General features: G+C 36.7%; 1 protein-coding gene across 5 annotated transcripts in view; it reads right to left on the bottom strand.

The window, feature by feature from the left end:
• The window catches only part of Sfl (N-deacetylase and N-sulfotransferase sfl), a 384,325-nt gene that overhangs the window by 32,086 nt on the left and 328,718 nt on the right, over positions 1-23,521 (bottom strand). For all 5 annotated transcript variants that reach the window (XM_070305101.1, XM_070305099.1, XM_070305096.1 and 2 more), the window contains one exon: positions 10,811-11,008. In XM_070305101.1, coding sequence (XP_070161202.1) covers positions 10,811-11,008 — 198 coding nt within the window. The remainder of the gene's footprint in view (positions 1-10,810; positions 11,009-23,521) is intronic.

Raw genomic sequence — 23,521 nt, 5'->3', positions numbered from 1 at the left:
ATAATAATTTTGTACCTCGTGCCATTTTCAAAAAAACCGTGGCGATGCTACCATCAAATTAAGCTAGCAGGACCAAACTAAAACAAAACAAAAAAATAAAAATAAGACCAGAAATAGAAAGGGCTGAATTTGTACTAATTTGTACCACCCAAATAAACTCAATATATTTAGCCCTTATGCTTAAAACAACCCCCAATTGAATTTAGCCCTATTAAGCTCAAGAGTAAAGTACTCTTTCCAATCAGCAGAATCAATCGCTACTTACACACTGGACGCGGCATAATTTGTACCGCCAAAATGTGAAGTTTCAAATTTTGTACCCCCGCCGTTCCTTCGAAAACTACCCCCGACCCATCTCAGTCTCAAGAGTAAAATACCTATCGCCACGAGCAGAATCAATCGCTACTTGTACACACAACGCGACATAATTCGTACCATCAAAATCTAAAGTTTCAGATTTTGTACCCTGTTTTTTTTTTATTATGTTTTTCAGTAATGAATTTATTCTAAATTTTTTTAATGATTCTACGTATAAAGGTATTGAAATAAACATACGTACTTGCATGTATACGGGTATGCATGAGGATGTGTATGTATGTGTTTGTGAACGAAAAACTACATGAAAAACATAATAAAAAAAAAAACGGGGTACAAAATCTGAAACTTTAGATTTTGATGGTACGAATTATGTCGCGTTGTGTGTACAAGTAGTGATTGATTCTGCTCGTCGCGAAGGGTACTTTACTTTTGAGACAGATAGAAGTCGGGGGTAGTTTTCGAAGGAACGGCGGGGGTACAAAATTTGAGACTTCACATTTTGGCGGTACAAATTATGCCGCGCCGAGTGTACAAGTTGCGATTGATTCTGCTCGTGGCGAAAGGTACTTTACTCTTGAGACTGAGATGGGTCGGGGGTAGTTTTCGAATGAACGGCGGGGGTACAAAATCTGTAACTTTAGATTTTGATGGTACAAATTATGTCGCATTGTGTGTACAAGTAGCGATTGATTCTGCTCGTGGCGAAAGGTACTTTACTCTTGAGACTGAGATGGGTCGGGGGTAGTTTTCGAATGAACGGCGGGGGTACAAAATCTGTAACTTTAGATTTTGATGGTACAAATTATGTCGCATTGTGTGTACAAGTAGCGATTGATTCTGCTCGTGGCGAAAGGTACTTTACTCTTGAGATTGAGATGGGTCGGGGGTAGTTTTCGAAGGAACGGCGGGAGTACAAAATTTGAAACTTCACATTTTGGCGGTACAAATTATGCCGCGTCCAGTGTGTAAGTAGCGATTGATTCTGCTGATTGGAAAGAGTACTTTACTCTTGAGCTTAATTGGGCTAAATTCAATTGGGGGTTGTTTTAAGCATAAGGGCTAAATATATTGAGTTTATTTGGGTGGTACAAATTAGTACAAATTCAGCCCTTTCTATTTCTGGTCTTATTTTTATTTTTTTGTTTTGTTTTAGTTTGGTCCTGCTAGCTTAATTTGATGGTAGCAGCGCCACGGTTTTTTTGAAAATGGCACAAGGTACAAAATTATTATTATTGGTACAAATTAGTACAAAATGGGTACTAAATAATCTGATAGGTCCAGTTTGATTCTGCTGATTTGGTCCTGCTAGCTTAATAGAGGTGGGTGATATCCGACGTCGGTGTTCCGAGGGAGCTTTGAACTCCGGCGTACAGAGCCATCGACTGCCTTCGGCCAAACGAACTCCCCGGCGAATCCCCTTGGGGGCAAGCCGGATCGTTCGCCGGCGCGAGAAGATCACTGACTGATGTTCTTCTATGCCGGCTTAAGAAGCGCTTTATGAATTTCTCGGGCTTCCCTGCGCCTTGATCTTTTTTACACGTTCGCTTTTCGCGCGAGATACCGCGTCGATCCCCCGACGCCGCTGCAAACGTGTTTTGGGACGTGATCGAAGGAGCAGAGCGAAGGATCACAAAGAAGGTACGACTTCGCCATTCATGCATTGCATCCTTATGAAGCTCCATTTTCAAGGCAAAAGTGAAGATCAAAGAGTAATAGTGCTCTCTGTTTTCGCGAGCAGCAGCTTACACGCTCCTACTCTCGTCTCATTTATTATATCGGCATTTTTCATCACACTTTATCGTTATCGTATATTTGGATAAGACTCGATAATAATGAATCGATTTCTTCTCTATTCCTTCCAAGATTGAAGATTATTTTTCGCAGACTGATTATTACAAGTCCGACAAATTTGCTTCGTTACCATGGTACGCGATATCGAAATTGTATATCTTTTCAGGGATGATTATCGTTTTTGTTGTCTTTTCATTAATTCGCTAAATAAATCATTCGTATCCCATTCTCCATCCCTCTCCCATCGTCGCCGTACAAAAGTAATAAATTCGCGATGCCAACCGCTCGCTGAACCACGAAACGCGCGGAAAATATACAAAGTGATTGAAACGTGTAATTAATAAATCCGTCGAAAATTATTCATATGGAAAGTTATCCGCGAATATCGCGACCGTGGGGGTAAACACATAAAACGATTCAACCGAGGAACGTTCACAGCTCGACACACGCGGACGCGTATTGCGAAATTACGCTAGGTCTCGCGCTCGCTCGTTGAATTTCCGCGCTTTCCCAGTCGGAAATGACACCCAAAGACAGTATGGCGTTTCAGAGACGTATTTATCACACATCCGACATTCTATACAGCGGTGGTGGTTGCAAAGGGGAGGAGAGGACGGGAGAAACGCGTAACCGCCAGCAGATTCTGTGAGACCTGTCAAGACAATTAAGCGGGTCAGCCGCGAAGAGAGCTTCTCTATTACACCAAAACGGAAATGTGAAATTCTCCGCGCACGAAAACCGCGAAATCGAGCCGCATTTTATATAAGCGAGAAAAAATACGGTCGTACTGTGTTCGGTCCGACAATGGAGCCAATATCGTGGAAAATGCAGGAACATTTCACGAACAGTTCGTTCACAGCTGCAAAATAGCGTGCCAAGAACATAATTGACCATTGCGGTAATGATTGCGACGTTTTGCTAAATTTTTAATCATTCGTTGTAGAATTTTTGCTATGACATATTGTATTACAAACTATTATTCCATTTTTCGCAACCTGCATCTTTGCAATATATTTTTCAAACATTATCGTATTCCGTTAGGTAAATATTAATGTATTTCACATTATATCTCTCTTCGTCTCTTAACATGTTTTTGGAGAGATAAAATTTCATATTAAAGATAATAAGAATTATAATAATAATAATATTATATTATTATAATAATAACAATAATTATAATAAAATAGATTACCATGTAAAATCTTTTAAAAAATTTCTTCTCCTTTTACGCTAATTAAATTAAAATTTTAAGTGAAAAGTTTAGCATTGATAAATTCGGGATCTTTTATCTCGTTGGACGTAAATCAAAGAGGAAGAAATTATTGACGCGCAATGATACGGGAAGGCTCGACAATCGACTAGTAACAGTAACATTTATTGCGAGACCGAACAAAGGATTTTACGAGCGGACTAGTTCGCAACGACGTGGAGTGTCGTAGAGTATGGCGATAATTATTACAGTTCTTAAACCACCAAGTGGGCCTCGATCGATCTTCTGCTGAAGGTAGATGAATTTTCCGCTTTTTCTCGCAACACTTTTTTATCGATCACCGCCGTAATTGTTTTCCAATCGGCCGGCATTCGACTTTCATTACTTCCCTGCTTTGTATTAATTGCTTGTCTTATTTCTACCATCCGCCGAATTTCCCTCGTCCCGCGAGAATTTATCAATTCGGAAAACCACGGTTTTCCGTATGTGGAGATAAAAATACGATTAGCTCTCGGCTAACGCTTCCCCCCCCCCCCAACTACTATTAATTACAGGGCTCCCGGGATAATTAGGCGAAAACCACCGAGGGTATTAATCAAGCCGGTAATTCACCCGCTTGATTTCCGCCAGCTTAAAACGGGAGTCCCGAATTGGCACGGCCGGGGCCCTAATCTGTTCGACATAGCGCTGGAATTTGTTTGAATCCTTGATGAGGGTTTTAATTTACCGAACCCTCGCGCATCCCCTCGTTCCTGTTCCTCGCGCTGCTTGAATACTCGGATAAGTTGTTTTACATCAGCTACTCTTCTAGCAATCTAGCTCATTCTGTTTACTGGCCGATTTAATCCACAAATGAAAATTTTCACCATGCCTGGCGAAAGATTCAATATAGTTATTAAAAATGAAAGCAGAATAAATGCGATTCAATTCCCTTCCTTCCCTATGTAAACATGTAAACGCGATAGTGTTATGTGATTGATTGATTGCTCGATTGCTCATTACTAATTAAAAGATGCATTAATACATATTGGCTGATTTGCGAACATTTCAAGGCCCGCATCATTTAAACTCCGTACGCATATCATTTTTTACATCTCCGCGTACAAAACTAATCATGATTACTCTACATATATATTAACTAGTGTATTGCTTATTCATATCAGTCAGATGTTTAATACATTATTTCGGAAAATATGATAAAAGAGATAGAACGAATCTATCTGCATATGTGATTCACGATCGGAGATAACGCTAAGCCAACGGCTTCTGAATCATATTGCCATATGTGTGTTATTTCGATAAAGATTACGAATTTCATCTAATGCGATTCACGAACGCTAAGAGCAAGACTATGCGGATAAATCATTCGTTCATTGGCGCGAATCCAACGAGAAAATGAAGTTATTTTTCCTGCAACAATTCTGCCCGCTTCGGTTACTCGGAATAAAAAATTATTCAACATAAAGCACTACCTCTAGAGGTAACAGACCTGTGCGATTACAACGCGCGAGAAAAAACGTAAAATATCGCTGGGCACTCCAGCATGAATTATTTAACCCTTTGACGCTCTCTCTACCTTCGATATAATTTCAATATTTAGTTTGTTTTTTTTTTGTTATATTAAGAGAGACACATAATTTAAATGTATAATTTCGGAAAATTCTCTCCCTCTTCAAATTTATATTTAGAAAAGAACATAAAATATTTATCTATTTTTATATCTAATTATGAAGAAATTAATATATTTGTAAATATTAAAACTCTTCTCTTTAACAAAATACCACTTTTATTAATTATTAATTAAAAATATATCTATGTATATTATATGTTAAATAAATAAAACATAATATTATGATGCGCATTTTTTAAAAATTATTAATGCAGTTTGCATGATAGGTCAATGCAAGGTAGCTGCAATATTTTTTCTGTCTGTCTATTCTCCTCTTATGTGAGTGTGTGTGTGTGTGTGTGTGTGTGTGTGTGTGTGTGTGTGTGTATTGGGGGAGAAAAATATATTTCTAGTATAAGACCTTCGTCATGTTGTACGTCATGATGGTGTCGGACAGATACATATTTATTTCGAACGGAAATCCGCGAAGTCCGGCTGTTGTCGGTCGTATGTCATGTTATGGCACGCATGGAGTATACGTATATGTCGTTAACATAGGCGCATAACGCTTCGATACACGTTCAGCGACGTATAATTCTTTGAGAAGAGAACGGGACTAGCGAGACGACAGGCAGAAATCTCTAAAAGCTGTAAGATCCGAATAAAAATGAGCGGAGACTGTCACGTTTACGTAAAGGCACAAAGATACTTTACGTAGAAACTTGAGGAGCCTACTTGTGAGAGAGAACCATTCCGACAGATTATCATGGTTATTAATCATACTATTTCAACTTTTAAAATACATAACTTTCAGCATCTATAACTTACATTTTCTTCTTAAAAACTTTGAATATTTATTTTATAATATATTTCTAGTTTTCTAAAATCTTTTATTAATGCATCTCTAATCGATACAAGCATTTAGATAAATAAAATAAAAAATTATTATTCATTCAACAAAAAATATGTCCGACATTATGCAGATAAACAACTTTAACACCGTGCTTATAATCTTACGTATAATAATATCGTGATTGAAACGGTAAAAATAAACAACATCACCAGCTGTATGTACAACGTTTTAAAATATCTCATATAATAACTGAATCGATATCTATTTTTCTTACATTGGATTTGAATTACTTATGTCACGTTCAATAACTGTCTATTCCTGCTGGTACTATTATTAGATATCGTTCATTTAAATATGGGGGGATAGTAGGTTACAGCTGTATTATTTTTATCACTGTATATCACAAATATACTCGCGAATTGTGACGTTTGAGAAAATGAATGAAAAAGATTCAATTTCACTGTACGTATCATGAACAAAATGTAAGGCAATTTGATTTTTTTAATTAACGTGTACACCATCGTGTGTAATTATCTTTTATTTCTCGGAGTTTACAAGAATTTACACCAGTAATATATCACAAGTTTCCGACTCCACAACATCTGCATTAGGTAGAACCTATTACGTTTGAAACGACTAAAAAATGAAACCAAACCTTAGCACGCGAACAAATAGTACCTCTTTATTCTATTCAAGGTAGTAATATCTCAAGTAATTACGCAACACACTTGTACACGTCGTACGCAGCTTGACTTGGTATAAATAGCGAAGTTTACGTGACAGACGCGTTGATTTTCTTCTAGGGCGTGAAAATAAACTACGCGATTCTCCCGAAACATTACCAACGGCCTCCTTGCGAGAGAGGCTGAATAAACGCCGCATATTTTTGAGAACGACCGTTATAACATCGCGTATATTACAGCGTATGCGAGAAATCATGAAGACGGGCGCAGCCGCTATTAAAAATTTAGCCCCGTGCGTACATATATATGATGGCGGGCACGTGCGCGTAACGGCGTCCCGCCTTTCGTAAATACTGAAGAAGCTAAAAATTTGTCGTAATTTGTGCACGACGGCGTAAGATATCCCGGTACATTCGCGACACATCACCCTCGGATTCACGACGACACCGTTCATCTATTTTTCTTACGTGCCAACGGATGCGCGAGATTATCTCGCGACGATGAAAAAGAAGCGAGAAAGACTGCGACAATGCGATACGCATGCCGAAAGGGAGTCGGGACAATGGACAGAAAAGGGATTCGCGAAATGAAAAGGCGGATTTGGAATGAGAATCGTCGATGCGTGCGACGAAAAAATACGCGAAGGGTTGATCGGCGCTTCCGCCCCGACGACGCGCGCCATCGAACGTTTACCCTTTTGCTCGGTCGTCACCCTTTTCCCTTATCGATGCTGCCGCGGGTAACGAAGACCATGTTGCGCAGACTGCGTTACTATCGAGGTGTAATAGAGAGGGTGTGGGAGGGTGGCGTGCCGGTGCTGGAGAGAAGCGTGATCGATATCGTTGCTCTCGATTGAGAAATAGAAGATTTCTTTCTCGATGCTGATAACATGCAAACGTTTATTGAAGATTCTTAGACAGATAGATACGCATCGAAAAGTCCATCGATGGAAAATTGATTAAAAAATATCGCGGAAATGATTAGAAAATTCCGTTTCGATTGATATGCGTCGAATACAATGGAGGCGATTGAACACAATTGACACATTTGATGGCTTGATCGGTTTTTGCATATTTCGTAAGCTCTTCTTAATTCAGAATTTCTGTATTCTTTATAAAAGTTCCGTTCGCGTATTTGATAGAGCTCATTAAAGCTTACTCGAATATTGAAAATTAATTTTCTATATCGAGAGAGGAAGACAGAGAGAAAGAGAGAAGAAGGGTAGTTTCTTATTCGAATATATTCTACATATTTTAGTCCATAAAATTCTTATTCATGTAAATGTTTCCAATAGAATAGACTCCCAATAATCCAAAATATTTTGTGTTATGCGTTTTATATCTACATTATTCATCATTCGCGATATGAACATAATCGATAAAACAATACGAGCACGCATAAAAGCAGTTAATAAGCAATAAAAGCCGCGGGAGAGATAAAGAACGATGCCGTCTCGTATGTAAGGTAAAATAGATTGAAAACTCAACTCGCTTATAGAAACTTCCTCCGCACCTTTATTTTTCTTACGTCCCCGGTTTGAGAGAGTATCCCGGGGCAAGATATCACGTTTTATCTAGCCCAGCTGGATCTCGCAGATTCAAAACTTTCCATATCGCATTACATGTATATACCACGGCGTAAGTAGACACGGCGATGTGCTCTTCTAGTGCATCGTGAAGAGGAGCGTGCACACACACCAACGCGAATAAATATTTCATTAAGCTAGCGCCAGACTACGCGCGTATTCGCGATTCGTTTATAATTCGTGAATAGTGTGGATGGAGGATTCGTCAAATTCAACCAATCAGATTACTATATACCGTTCACGAATCGCGAATACGCGCATAGTCTGGCGCTAGCTTTAGATGTATACGTTGCGCATCGATATGCAACAACGGTATACATATACGCGCGGTTGCGCATGTATTATAAAATATATGCAAGCTTGCGGCAAACACGATTCGGTGCGGCGCTTTCCATATCTGCGTCTCGCAATCTCCGACAACAAAATTTGCCTGCCATCGCGCGCACAGGTGGACGATGTGCGGCCAGAGCGGGCAACCCGCCTACTCTCTCTCTCTCTCTCTCTCTATCTCTATCCTCGGACACCGATATCGATTATGAAATTGCACTAGATAAAGCAAACGAGCGGCCGGCACGATGAGCTTGCTCGGTGGATCTCCCACGTGCTTTTCGTGCGCACGTATCGATGAAACACCGTTGGCTGGTTGGCTATCTTTTCGCAGTTCTCTGGATACGCACGCGAGAAGGAAATTCACCCCGCTCGCCGCTTCACACTCGCATATCGAACCGTGTTATATACATCGTGCGTGTTCCTCATCTCCCTTTTACGGCGGAGGAGAATTGTCGATCCAGTAAGTTGTGGTTTTTATCGGCAAGAGCTGTGCTCTAAACCGCGCATTATATCCTATCTCATGTATCGCGCGGCTAATTGCCGATAGGCACTAAAGCCTGCGGAAGCAGGCATTGGATCGCACATTATTGCGTTATTATTATTCGATGAGCCGTAGAAGAATCAGGAGATATATACGCACGCAGAGAATAAACGGCGGCTTTCGTTTTTTTTATTCTCACTCTCTCACAATCTTATCCTCATTCGAAACACATCCGGCTTAATTTCTCTCTTATTGCGCGCCAAAGTTTCGAGCGAGCCGCAGTGCTCAATTCCTATAACGGGCTTGACCCGGCTATTACCGTTTAACGAATGCGCATATCATGAATAGAATAAATTTCGCGATACACCGTGTCTCCGATAGCGAATTCGTTAAACTTTTCAGGGAAACGCTCATCACGGTACTATTTTCGCGAAATGGAAATATGAGATTTTGCGCACAGCTGTAAATGGGCACAAAATTGCATCGCTTCATATAGATTCGTTATATAATTTTATCGCGTTATATTGTACCGAACGATTAAGCTGTACTCTACGGACAACGTTATTAATACTTTATTTAATAAGTTATCCGAATATCAGAACATTATACTACTACTCAGTTTATATACACGCTTGTATGTTAATGTATCGTCATACATTAACAATGTGTAACCATGCAAAATTGCGTGCATGCGTGTGCTGACAGCTGATATCCTTAGATAATCACTTATTCTCCGTTGGATTTTTTCTATATTTATCTAGTGGGATTCGTATTATTCTGTTCAAATTGATATAGCTTTCTTAGTAATTTTGATTTTAAAGCTAAAATCTTAAATTATTTGATCCATAGATTTCTATTAAGATTTCATTCAATCGACACAATTGAATAATAAAAACTTATAAAGCGAATATAGATTGAAATAACGATGTTCACGTCGACATTTAGCCGATTTCACACACACACACACACACACACACACATATATATATATATATAGGAAAAATAGTTTTAAAATATTCGCGGTATCCGTATAATAGCGTAAAAACTACATGGACTTCACGACGATCGAGGAATTTGCATTTCTAATTTTTATACCGACATTCACGAAATAACATCGTCCAACGATGTAGTAAAACTGGGATTTTCGGAATCTCTGTCGCGGAATTATAACGTGAGGAATCTTTAAAAAAATCGACGGTACGGAATTACAACAAGATGTAGGTCACGATTTCTCTTTCTGGAAAAATGTCGATATATTTTCTCCCGGTAAACACTTGCTAGCAAAAGTATTGTTGTGAAAATGAAAAAAATTTAGAGAGAAATTCTCCGTATATAAAATATAATTTACGAATTTTTATTAAATTTTCACTCACATATAGAAATTCGACATGATTTTGTAGAATTAAAATAAATATGTGAACTTATCGTCGGTTTTTCCTTTAAAAATACGGGAATAAAGTGCTCAGTTTAAATTCACGGAGTAACATCATTTACCGTTCCTTCCTCACGAAAGAGGTATAAAGTTTATGGATAAAAAGATCGCGAACTAGCGAGCTTACGACTCGTTTGGGACTGTGTCGCGATATTGATCGACTTCAGCAACTATATGCCATTAGTCGTGTACTTTTTGCTTAATAGTATGAACTATTGCGACCGAGAGAGAACTCGAAAGAAAGCTTACGTTGATAACCTACTTCTGTAAAATCTTTTTTTCCAGAATCAGGTCAATGCACATAAAAGACGTTGCGAAATACAGTACATGCGAGTAGGTCGGGCATCCATAAACGAGCTTTATTCATCAAAGCAAATAAATTATTCTATAATTATCTATCGTAATGTACGTTTGTGCAATTATTCGTCAAATTTATTATTATTTAATCAACGATGAATAAAGTCTTTTATTCCATTTTTTAATGCCTGGTATTCGAAAGTAAAATAATTTGTACTTACTTTATTCGATTATAAACTAGCAGTTCAGCTATTTCTCGGCCTAGCCTCGAATATAGAGTTTCTACAAAGACCAACACCTTCGGGTCTATTCTTAATCGAGCTTCACTACGATGGTCTGGTGCTGACGGCAGTCTAGTTGCTCCTCTTAGAGTCGAACATCGTATCGCTGGCTCCGGCCTCGTATCTCGGTGTATCAAACTGCAATAATAGAAATCATCCGTTAATATAATTATTATTTTTTATTTGAGCTATATTTATATTTCAGCTAGTGTGATTTTCTAGCTATTATCAAATGTTTATTTATTAAAAATTGGCAAATGGCAATCTTTTTAATAATCAAATATGTATAAATTTGCCAAATAATACTTTTCAACGTGATATTGAGTTAAATTGTTAATATCATGCATTTCAAAAGTTTGAAGAATTTCCACTTTATTGATCATACATATAACGTATTTTCTGCAACTATCTCGTATCTCAAAAACTTTACATATTTATGAGATATTTTCTTGTTATATACATGTATAACGCGAGCCGCATCGCGTTACTTCATCTCTCTCACGTTACAGTTTTCATGATAATATTAAATATTCAAAAGAAGGTAAAAGGAACGTCTCGATTGGCCTCAGTACAGGAGCGAATTCTTCCGCTGAATTCTTCGTAACGAAATTCCCGTAACGAGCGGCTCTCGAAGAATGCATGGCAGCTCTTTCAACCTGTCCTCAAGGTTCCTCTTTCAATATAGACAGATACAGCGCGTCCAGTGTATCCATGAGAACGCGGATGCAACAGCGACGTAGGAATTTCGGAACGTATGCATAGCTCCACAAAGGACCCTTTAGCGTCCTTGGAACGAGCCCTTCCGGACATTAGCATCGAGTATTCCGCGAGTTTCGTGGCGTTTACCGCGCGTAAGCTACGCCGACGTGGGGATAAAGATAATCTTTCTTCTCTCCTTACATTTTAACATTATTCCTGGTGTCTTGTTTCATAGAAAGGTACGAGAATAAAAATTTTTGGCATACAGTATTTTTAAAGAAAATGTGATATTGTTCGAACAATTTTCAAGAATATATCTTCGAAAAAGTAAGCAACTTATTTCATGAATATGCGAAAAGTTCATCAAAATTAATTTCTTTTTATTCTATTTCTTATTTAATGTTTTATTTGGTTTATAATTTTCTTTTCTTGAATGTAAGTCGAATTGAATTGAATAGTGAATCTGTTTCATTTTCTGATTGCAATTACAAATACCTTCCACGTTAAGCTCCTTTATATTGATATTTGTCACGAGCAGATTCCACGGTGCATTATCGGTATATGCATCGAATTAGTACACGTCCAACAACCGGGTTTCTCGCCATAAACCATCGAAAATCGGACCTTTGTGATAAAGCAGGATAAACCAGAGCCGGTCGACATTCAAATATGCGGAGGCATTTTCATAATAGAACAACAACTATTATAGTTTACGAATCCATCGAATTATTGATTATAATGCCAGCACGATCAATCATTCTCATAAATGCCATACTCGCGCCATTGACGTGCAAAAATCTTTATCGTGCAGTTTGTCGAATTACATCGATACGTATCCGAAATGAACGTAGATATTATATGTATATTAATAAACACACAGCATTGTATATAAAATAAATCATTAATTTTCAGATTAGCAAAAGTAAAGAAATTTTAAAAGCATCGCAAGTGTTTAAAATATTTAAACGTTCAAAAAAAAAAGAAGATATTTGTAATTAAAATTAAAAAATGGATATTTTTTACACCATATTCGATTTTAATTCTATCAAATTCTTGTTCAGAAGAAATGCAGATAAAAGGTTTTTGATGAAATAATGGAAGAAATGAGATTGAAAGGCTTGGGAGTTTTTGGCTTCGATGAAAGCGAAGATTATCGATGATACACTTATGCTTCGCAGCTCTTATCCTCTCAAGTTTACAATTTATGCACATTAGGCGTCGCATGCGTGAAACAGAGCTTCGGTCGTAGTAATGTTTACGTTCGTAGTACTGCTTTAGTCGTTGTTACGGAGTGTTTGGTGTAACTAAACTCCAGGTAAATATTTTCTACGTAATATAATCGCAGATCCAGACATACACTGTCGGCCAAAAGTTTGGATACAGCATTAAAAGGCTAGATATTATAAAAAAAATTTACTTTTATTGATGTAGTTTGTATTTACAGTAGAGGTAAATAATTATTTTGTAATATGAAATTTATAGAAAATTTAAGTAGAACAAAAATAATTCGAATCTAACACATTTTTAACAAGAAACTGTTAAATTTTCTCTTCATCAAAAAATTTACTTTTGATTTTGATGATTATTTTTACAAGTCATGGCATTCTTTCTATTAAATTATCCTCGCACAAGTAAATATTGACATCATACCCGCTCTTGTGATATTTCTGTGAATTCCTTTATTAGAGATCGGTAAGATTTAAATATTTAATATAAGTTATAACTAAACTAATTGATTAATAATAAAACCCGACTACCCTTCCTGGGGAATAAGGGGGTTCTGTTAAATACAAATGAAATACAAATTATAGGTGTATAAGTAAGTGTATCCAAACTTTTGGCCGACGTGTAAATCGCGCTGCACTGTAAAGAATTGTGACATAATAAAATTCGTAGCGTAAAACGCAGTTTAGGAAATGCAAGAAATGAAAAAAAAAATATATGTAATATTTCTTTAGTGTCATATTATCCGTTTGCGTTTCTCAAATAATTCGCTAAAATTTCATCAGTGATCAATATCCGCTTATCAAAATTTCGCGTTACCATTCTCAGACGATAAGCAACATATTTTGCAATAGCTTCCGTAAAAATATAGAAATAGCAGAGAGAGAGAGAGAGAGAGAGAGAGAGAGAACACAGAGATATCGATCGCGATATGCATACGTACGCGTATGCATACTTGACGGTGTATCACCTGGCTCCTCTGCATTTCATGCGCGGGTTATCGATGCAATATTCTTGATATTCGCGGGCACCGGAGTCGTTTATTCGCACACATGGGATCATTCGTAAGTATTGAGAATCTGCGATCCTATCCATAGTTATGAGTGTGCGAAAGGCGCTGTCTATTGGTAAAGTAAAAAGGTCACGAAACTAGCTTCTTCTCCATTCCATTAGACATGACATTTAAATGCGATTTCATATACGTTTTATTTTCTTTGCGATAATCGCGTTTTAGCTTAGTATTTCGCTTCGGGTAACTCAATAATATGTTCAAGTATCTTAGGAATATAATAGAATAAATCATATTTTCTCTGTTAGAATTTTCATACAATTTCTATAAAAAAAAAAAAAAAAAAAGGATCGTATTATTAAAAACAAAACAAATAAATATATTCATGCGATTAGTAATATATAATTACACGGTGAAAATTGATTCGAGGAAATACGATTGACGCATCTTGTAAATTCTGCAGAGTTTCACGATTCAAAGAGATTTGAAAATCGTTTTTGCATTGGACGGCTCCGACAATTAATGTGATCACGAGTATCACGAGTAAATGTGTCTCAATGTTAACGACGAGCAGCGACGTCGTATATCTGACATTTACGACAATACGACATGCAGATCCGCACGTGCGTGTCCGCACAGAAGCTTCAAGTACGTCATTAATCTGGGACGCAAGAGATATGATGCATCTCGTTCTATCACACGTCAGCCATGACCACGAGTAAGCGTATTAATGCACAGAATTATTAGAGGATACCATCTGACCCAAATTCGAGTTTCCTATCGGGTCCTTATCGGCTACAGGCATACCGACGTGCATAGGCACCCTTAATACGAATTTACGATAACGCTCTAAGCTCTCGAGTACACGCGCCTAACTAAACTATCTCGACTCCTGGGAGCGGAGAGAGGAGTCAGGGAATTTGTAATGCAACCGTTCAGAAATATATCCAATCGGAACACTTTCATTATTCAGCCATTATCCTATCATGGATGATTGACTTGAGAACGATTGGCAAATTTCCGATACATTGCGACAAACGTCGAAAATTGATTCTGACTCAAACAAAGTAACGTGACATAACATAATTGGAAAAGATCATTTATTTTGTTATATAACGTTTTTATCACAAGTTACAATCTCACGTTAGGATCATTAAATGAGTATTTAAAGTTTCTTATCCACGAGTTATCGAAGCTTACGATCCCGTGTATCGTCAAATTTTTTTATCTTCCGTCACCCTTCCGTAGGTCGTATTAGTGTGATATTACGAGACGTATAAAGAGAAGCCATCGCAGAAGAATTGTTTTTCACAAATCAAGCCGCGCCAGCTTCTTCCCATCTTCGTAGGACTTTCGCAAGGTACGACGAAAAAAAAAAAAAAATTGGAGCTCGTAACGGCAGTTTCAACGTCGTCTGACGTTAATAAAGGCCTCTCTCGAAAGAAAGAGAGAAAGAGAAGACGCGCCCTTCTTAAAAAGTAATTTTAGATTACGGCCACCATTGTCGCCTATCGACAGCCGATTAAATTACGGCGGAGCGAGGATTGCTCTTGACATAAGGGAGCGGCAAAAGAGCGGAGGAGCTCTCGAATTACTACGTCGTATAACGGCTCGTCATCTTGTACTTTTCGCGCGGATAATCAAGTTACACGTCCGATACGTCTTTATGATATCCTTTCGTTTTTCGTCCCCTTATATTGCCTGGCTGTGACAGGCATAGTCGCTGGCACTTCTCGTGTCTTACCGGGCGGGAGTCGTCTGTCTGTCTTTTATGTGACGCTTTTATAGGGTATCTTCGCTAGCTCGGGAAAAGTTGCGAAGGAAACGACACGAAAATCTGAAGTCAAATGCATCAAAATTTCTTTCTCTAAAATTACTGAAATAATATTCAAAGAATTCATTCGTATATATTAGCGAATACATATACATATCTATAGCTATAGCTTGAAACGAGAATAATCGATATTGTTTTTGTAACTTGACCAAAAATATATAATAAAATATTACTGAGTATTTCATTTCTTATATCTTTCTAACATAAGTAATAAAACAATGTTTTGTTAACTGTAGATAATTTCTTTGTTTCAAAGTCATGAGTTTTTCGAGAGAACACTTACTCCGCGTATTATGTAACGTTCTATATTTGCAGCCATTAACGCACATTTTCCGAGCTTAAATCGTCGAATTAACGCAGCTGTCCGCGCGCGTGCAGCACGATACGTTATTAGATTTATCAAGTACACGACCGTCGGGAAAAGAGCTATTGTCCGTTCCATGCTTTTCTTCTATGGATAGAAGAAACAATGCGTGGCTCGCGTTAGCAAGCGCGCCTCATTGTTAGTATTCAAATGCGCCGGCAAAGCCGAGCGCGTAGCAGCTCTTTCCGCGCGCATACTTTCTCGTTAGAGCGGCGAGAATCCCTCGGTCAGAATGGCCACGCTAATGAATCATAATCGGTACTTTCCGCGCGGAACGCTTTAGTCTGGTTAACCTTAGTAGACGTGCCTATATGCAACGCGCTTGCACGAGCTCTGTCGCAGCTGCTGCACGTCTGTGATGTCCACGAACGGCCAGCATCAATTGGTTAAATGACAAACGAAATCATCCTCCCGTTCGTTAATCTTGATGCTCCTTCCTTTTTCTCTCTTTTTCTCTTTTCTTTTGTCCTTTCCCCTGTCATTACCTCTAGTAGAATCTTTCGTAATCTTCTTTCTCATGTTAATTAGGGACAAATATCCGCAAGTTCCCTTTGTAGAAGAATAATACGGATCAACGTTACACGATTCGTTTAGCATAAAATTGATCGTAATCGCATGTCGATTAGTGATCCGCATACGATCTTTTTCTCTCTCTCTCTCTCTCTCTCTCTCTCTCTCTCTCTCACTCGCGTACTCTTTTTAATGCTTATTCAACGTGATCGCAGAACCAAGTTTGTTATTCGATGCTTTCTCGTTTACGATATTTTGCTTGTTAATGTAAATTGCTATTTTCATTGTGGTATAAGGTAAATATGGAAGATATATAATTCGTGTAAATATTTGAATATAATATTTTATCGGTTTGAAAACAAGAATATGTGTATTAATACCTAAATTAAATAATAGAATTATCGCAATATATAAATAAAATTCTTGTTACTACGGAAGGAAAAGAGAAGAATGTTTCTATTATTGAAATCATGTTAACTAAATTTTTGAGAGCTAATTGGAAACATAATATGTGAAAGTTAGAATGTTTGCAGAAAATCAATGCAGAGAATGTTTAATGATCTGAAATATATTTATTTGGCATTGAATATATAAAATCATTGAGAGTTTTCTGCTACATGTATTCCTATATGAACAACCGTCACTTAAAATAAAAGTTCATCGCTTGCGGCTTGTATTCATATGCATGTTTGCAAAACGATTTCGCTTTAAACTACATGAAACACCGCGAGGCAACTCGATGAATCAAAAGCGTATTTTCGTACGATGCAATAACCAGATTGTTTTCTTTTGCATATATATATATATATATATATATATATATATCGTAGCCAGGATTTATTATATTATTACATAATCCGTCATTTTATAAAACGTCTATACATTTTATAAAGTGCGCTGGGGCTACGGACACATATACACTTAAGAAACTTGAAAATTTTTTTAAGGCAGAAAAATAAACAAATATTAACATTTTTAGGTATCAAAATATGAATATATATACCTAGCAAACGAAACTTTTTCGAAATCAAGAAAAAATATACATCAGCATCGATCTTCGAACTCTGCATCTCATTTCTTCCAGTTCAATAGTAAAATTGCTCTGCAGCCAGAAATGTGTCCGTGACACGCGCGAGTCCACGGCAGTGGTAACAAAAGGTCTCCCAAGAGTTCCCTTTTCTTTATTGCGTGACTCTATACGGCGGTCTGCGCGTAACTTTTAAGCCTCGCGCATACGCCGTCGTTTAAGTTACCACGGATCTATCTTACGAGCACAGGTGCACACGAGTGGGCACGAGCATGATGTCGTTCTGACACGAGAAAGATAAAACCTCTGTGTGAGCACAATAATAGCTGCTTAACTTATAATAGAATTATATCGCGATGAAGAGAGAGAGAGAACCGAGTTTCCAAAAATATTTATATATTATTAACTGTTTCTTTCATCTCTGCGGATACTTACAATATATGGTTTTTAGTATACCTATGACCCCGATCTAATTTTTGTGATTGGCAAATATAATGCATACGCTAAAGTATTTCGAATTTCTCTTTCCTTCTTTGTCTTATTATATTTATTGGAAATTTTGCTCGTGAAAAGAAGAAAGTGTGTTAAATAGAAGCATGAACGTATAGAACGGTAAAAACAGAAGCAACTTCCAAAGTATTCCTCATCTCGCGTAATAAAGTTGTATAAAGTTCGAGATAAATGAAGCAGGGTTACGATCTCAAGATTATACATTACCTACGTGCCTCTTTTCCTCCTCGCTTGAACTTATTAATAAATTTTTATGTCTACCTACTTTGATTCTGTTCTTTTATTTTACGTGGATTTTACGACGAAAAATCAAATATATGGATTTACATTTGCTTATAAAAGAAAATGGAAATAAAGCGCGTTATGATCTCGAAAATAAATATAATTATTAAAAATAGCTATAAAATCATTTATATATTATTGATAATATGTTATAAATCTAAAAATAAGATACGATATAAACAAATTTTTATTTTCAATATTAGTTAATTTAATTTTTTGCAAGAAATTTAATCATGTATGCAATCACATTACTCGCAGCATGTGATGCAATTCAATGATGCAATTCGTATCTAAGATATTTCGACTATGTTATTACGCGCTATATTAATGGCCGCATTTGCTTAATGGAGCAGCGAGCTATTTGCAGAGGTATCGATGAGATTGATGAAACGGCTGCATCGATATTAATAGTGGATAATCATAATAATAAATGATACATTTCGTGCGCGTACGTTAAAAATTTGAGAGACCAAAACGATTTTAATACTGATTTATTCGATCTTTTATTATTACTCTAAGTCAGCGAAATTAAATTAATTAATTAAAACGATCTGATTTTTAAACACTAAGATGATATGATAAAATAATATTCGTGTATTAAAGTACAATATTTTTGAAATATTAAATTAATAAATATTTTTAATGTAAACATCTATATTTATATATATTTGTATATTTTAACATATATTTGTAGATTTTAATATATATTTGTTAACATGATTTTTGTTAATAATTTATAAATTATTTATATATATATATATTATACAATCCGAAATAATACGGCAAGTTTAAAAAAATAACATTCATCGTTTGTCATACTGTCATGTATTGATATACGGTCTCGGATAAATTCTATATATATTATCGGCACATATATATATATATATATATATATATATATATATATATATATATATTATCATACATTTTATCGGCACATTGATTTTACCAGCCAGAATTACGCTCCGCGTCACGAAGCATATTTGTCATCGTACCGAGCCTGCCTGCTTCGTATAGCTCTCAAAATCCGAACAACCCTTCGTGCTCGATCGTTCCTTCTTGCAACGCTTACATTTCGCGGGCGAGTACGCGCTTCTCTCCATCAGGTACGTGACCGAAGCCACACGATAGTAAATTGCTTCTGCGGTTTTACTCTTCGTGACGACGCAAAGGGGGTCGGCGACGGGGGTTCGAAAATCGAGGGTTCGAAAACTGTTCCGTCAATCGACCAGTAACGGAACGACCGGAACGAGGTGAAAATCGAAGGGAGGTCCGAAGAGAACGGAATCATCAGGGGATGCTCTCTTTTTTCGTCACGGTAGAATGAGAAAAAAACTTTGAGAAAAGATTCTTTCCTCGAAGCAGCGCGCGCGAGTGAACTTCTATCCTCTGATTGAGTAGCGAAGGTGACCAGAAGGTAGAATCCCGATCGGTTCGGGAGGACGCGAAGGGGCATCCGGCAATTTACGGACGTCCGGCGAAACTGATTTCGAGACGACAGAAATTACTTCTTCAGGAAGTCGCGGTATTCTCTCCATCTCTATCTATCTATCTATTTATCTATCTATCTATCTATCTATCTATCTATCTATCTATCTATCTATCTGTCTATCTATCCATCCATCCATCTATCCATCTGTCCTTTCTTTCGCACTTTGAGCTCTTTTGGATCTCGCGACGGCTTACGACTCACCTCTGGATGCTGTATTCGACTAACTTATTTCGTTCAGTTGCGATACAGCGCTGGAAATTTTGGGTGATGTAGAAGCAGAACTTACACTCTTCAATTACTCTCGATATTGAATGAGAATTACATTTGATTATACGTTATTATCAACCGAAAGCGTATATAAAAATTAATATATTTATTTTTAATTCAATTTTCAAAAGTAAAATAAATTCAAGCAATTTATCTAAATTAGATAGCGCGTAGAAGTTTTCCGATTTTGGAAAAATGGGCAGAGTAAGCATTGCGGTCTTCGATTGAATTCATCCACAGCGAACGCGCGGTTTCTTCATATTGGTGTCTCGTGGCCAGCGCATCGGAATTGTGGTCGTATCGATTTGAAATGAGCGGTAGCCGTGGTAAATTTTGTAATATACTTCTCGAGGATAGATATTCGACTCACACCGTATGCCGTCGATTCTTAATTAAGTTTCTCGATTCGCGCGCAGATATATGAGTTAGCGTCCCGAAAAAAAATGTTCCTCTACAGTTTTCTACATTTTAATCTTAAAATACGATTATATTATAAAGTACGATTACATAATTTTTCAGATTAAAATTTCTAACGTAAAAAGAAGGACTCAGAATATACATAATTATAATAAACGCAGCTCTAAAAACTCACAAGTAATATTGCAAATGGAATATGCAAAACGGAATATGTTAAAACGTGATATAAAGATGCAGAAATTAATTAAAAGACATTAATATATTGGTATATTTTTTAATTAAACAAATGTGTTAATAATTATAGAATTACACGGATGTAAGTAAAATCGATATGTAAAATGTTCGAGACGGCATGCCATGAAACGTAACTAACAGTTAAGTGACTGAATTAGAGACAAAGGATTGCGACCATTTCTTTCTGTTAACTGCTCGTAAGGCTGATGTACGGGAGGCCGTAAATAAGTTTGGGGAATCCACTCTCTGGTTTATAGTGTAGTGTTTTACTATGGTTGCCAAATGTAATTGAACAAAATAAACGTTGCAGTAAAATACTTTCACTTCATTGTGTCGCTAACGCCAATAGAAACGAAATTTCATTCGCAATCTTCCTATTTTTGGCAATACAATTTAAAATTGTTCATCCTCGCACGGAGAGTTTTTTCTTTTAGAGATGTCAAAAAAGATACCTACATAATATCTAAATAAAAATCAATTCTGCCAATTTTTTGTATGTTCACTCTTATTTTGGATTAAAATTTGTTAAAATAAATCTGTGAGATTCGCGAAGTGCAAAACAGTTTGAATTTCGATAAAAATAACTACCTTTAACTGTAGTGGCGATATACACGATCAATCTCTTCAAAATAAAACGCGGATAAAAAAGTGATAGAAAAAAGAAAAAAAACTTCCGCGACAAAGCCCGTTTTTTAACACAATGTAGTAAGTTTGAATCTCTCGTAGGTATAATTGAGCGTTTCACGGATCAAATCCTCTGCAACTGTCGTTTCCGTTATGCAAAATTTTTACGTTCCATATCCAGCCGTACGAAAGTTTTTAATTTGCGCTAATTAAAGGCTCGTCCTCTGTCGCTATCGACCGATCGATCCGCGAAATACACTCGCAATCCCGATATACAGGCGATAAATTGAGAGAGACGAAAGCGGGATGTGCGAAAGGGGTTTTCGAAGGGCTATACGAGAGGGGACGCCAATACAAGCTCTCGCGAGGTTTTTACTCGTTCGCAGCAGGAAATGTTGTAAGCGCGTTGCATTACGTGCACGAGCGCTATCGGTTGGCGTTGAACAATGCAATGTTTCTTGGGAAGAAGTCGGGAGAGAGATCGCAATTATTCTGTAATAATTTTAGTCCAATAATGATATTATTTTACGATATGTACCAACCAGCAGCGAATATTCTCGCTTGCACGCGCATACAAAGCCTTATTAATGTTGTATCATAAACGCATAAAATCACTTGTAACAATTGAATACCGTGTAAAATAACAGTATAGTATAATTACGATGAGTCAAACGCTAATTATTACAAAGCGTTATACATCTAGAATCGAGATTACGAGTGAGGGAAACGTTAATAAGCTATGCTCGTATCAATTCGGAAGAGGAGAGAGGGTAATGATTAATATGTCGTCAAAGGAGCGCTACTTTGATACGCCCGCAATTTCTGAGGCCTGTGGAAAATGCGAGCTGGCAGCAGACACTCGAGTGCTCGAGCGATGAAACAATTAGGCGGAAATGCCTCTAATGACGCAGTAGCTGCTCGAATTTGACTGGCAAAATTCCTGAACGGCGTTTCTCTTCAATCTCCATCCGTGTCTAATATATGACGCGTAACTACGTGACAGCTACTTTGATGGCATTATTCGTGATGAGAATTTGAACAGATAACCGAATGGATATTCGATTATCCAATAAACGATCTTGCCAAAATTATCAATCACAAAGTCACACATTTTAATAATATGAAAAAGATATTACGGTAGAAGATTTAAAAATTCCACTTAACGACCGTTGGCGAAAATAGCCCAAGCTTAACTGAGCATTCTCAGAATAAGCCCTTAAGTTAAGGCCTTATTTAATTTAGACTCGTTTCCTCACAGATTGCTTGCATTTTATTCAGGCTTTTATTATAATCGGTGCTCACGTCATCGTATAAGATACGCATAAGATAACAAAGCTTTAAAAAGATCAGTCGCGTAACTCTTTCCGACGTTTATTTATTCGCAATATCGCAGAAAAGAAACTAAACGCGATATCTCACGGATCTAAAAGCTTATTTGTTAAACCGACAGATTAAGAATATTTATAATCGGTAACGTAATTAATTTTGGCTTTATTATCTCAATTATGATCGTAATAATAATTCGCATCGAATATCACGCGGACACAAATGAAATTGCAAATTTTGCTTGGAAATTGTCCTATTTTTGATCATACGAATGATCATTAAAATTTGATATATTTAATAACACATTATTGTGTTACGTTACAAATGGCACCAAAAATATGTAAAAAAAAAAAAAAAATAAAAATAAATAGATAATATATAAAAAAGTATGGTAAAATGTATAAAAGATTGATTTAAGTTATCATATTTAGGAACGATTTTTTTATCTGAAATAATCTCATAAATAAATTTTTACAAAAAGCTATCACTAACGTAAAAAAAAAAAAAAAAAGTTCACTTTCGTGTCTTCATAGTACAAAACCTGGCGGAAAAATAATTCTTCAATAAACTCTTTACCATTTATTTTTATCGTTAATACAAGCAAAATATATATAAGTTTCGAGTGCAAACTTAAAAGATTTTTATATAATAATATAAACTAAACTTTTTATCGAGAGAAGATAATTTAATTTTCATGTCTAATTGATTAATTTGATAAATTTATTAGTCTTTTAAACATCACGTTCTGTTTACAAATTGAGAACATCATATCAAAAAAGCAATTTAAATATCTAGAGTACATTAAGAATTATTAGAGATATTTAAGTGTATT

The sequence above is a fragment of the Polyergus mexicanus genome, unplaced genomic scaffold (assembly GCF_030449975.1).
Source record: "Polyergus mexicanus isolate NDT 795.1 unplaced genomic scaffold, iyPolMexi1.0 SCAF_12, whole genome shotgun sequence".
Classification (NCBI taxonomy): domain Eukaryota; kingdom Metazoa; phylum Arthropoda; class Insecta; order Hymenoptera; family Formicidae; genus Polyergus; species Polyergus mexicanus.
The sequence above is the reverse complement of the archived record's forward strand: the minus strand, read 5'-3'. Positions and strand labels throughout refer to the sequence as shown.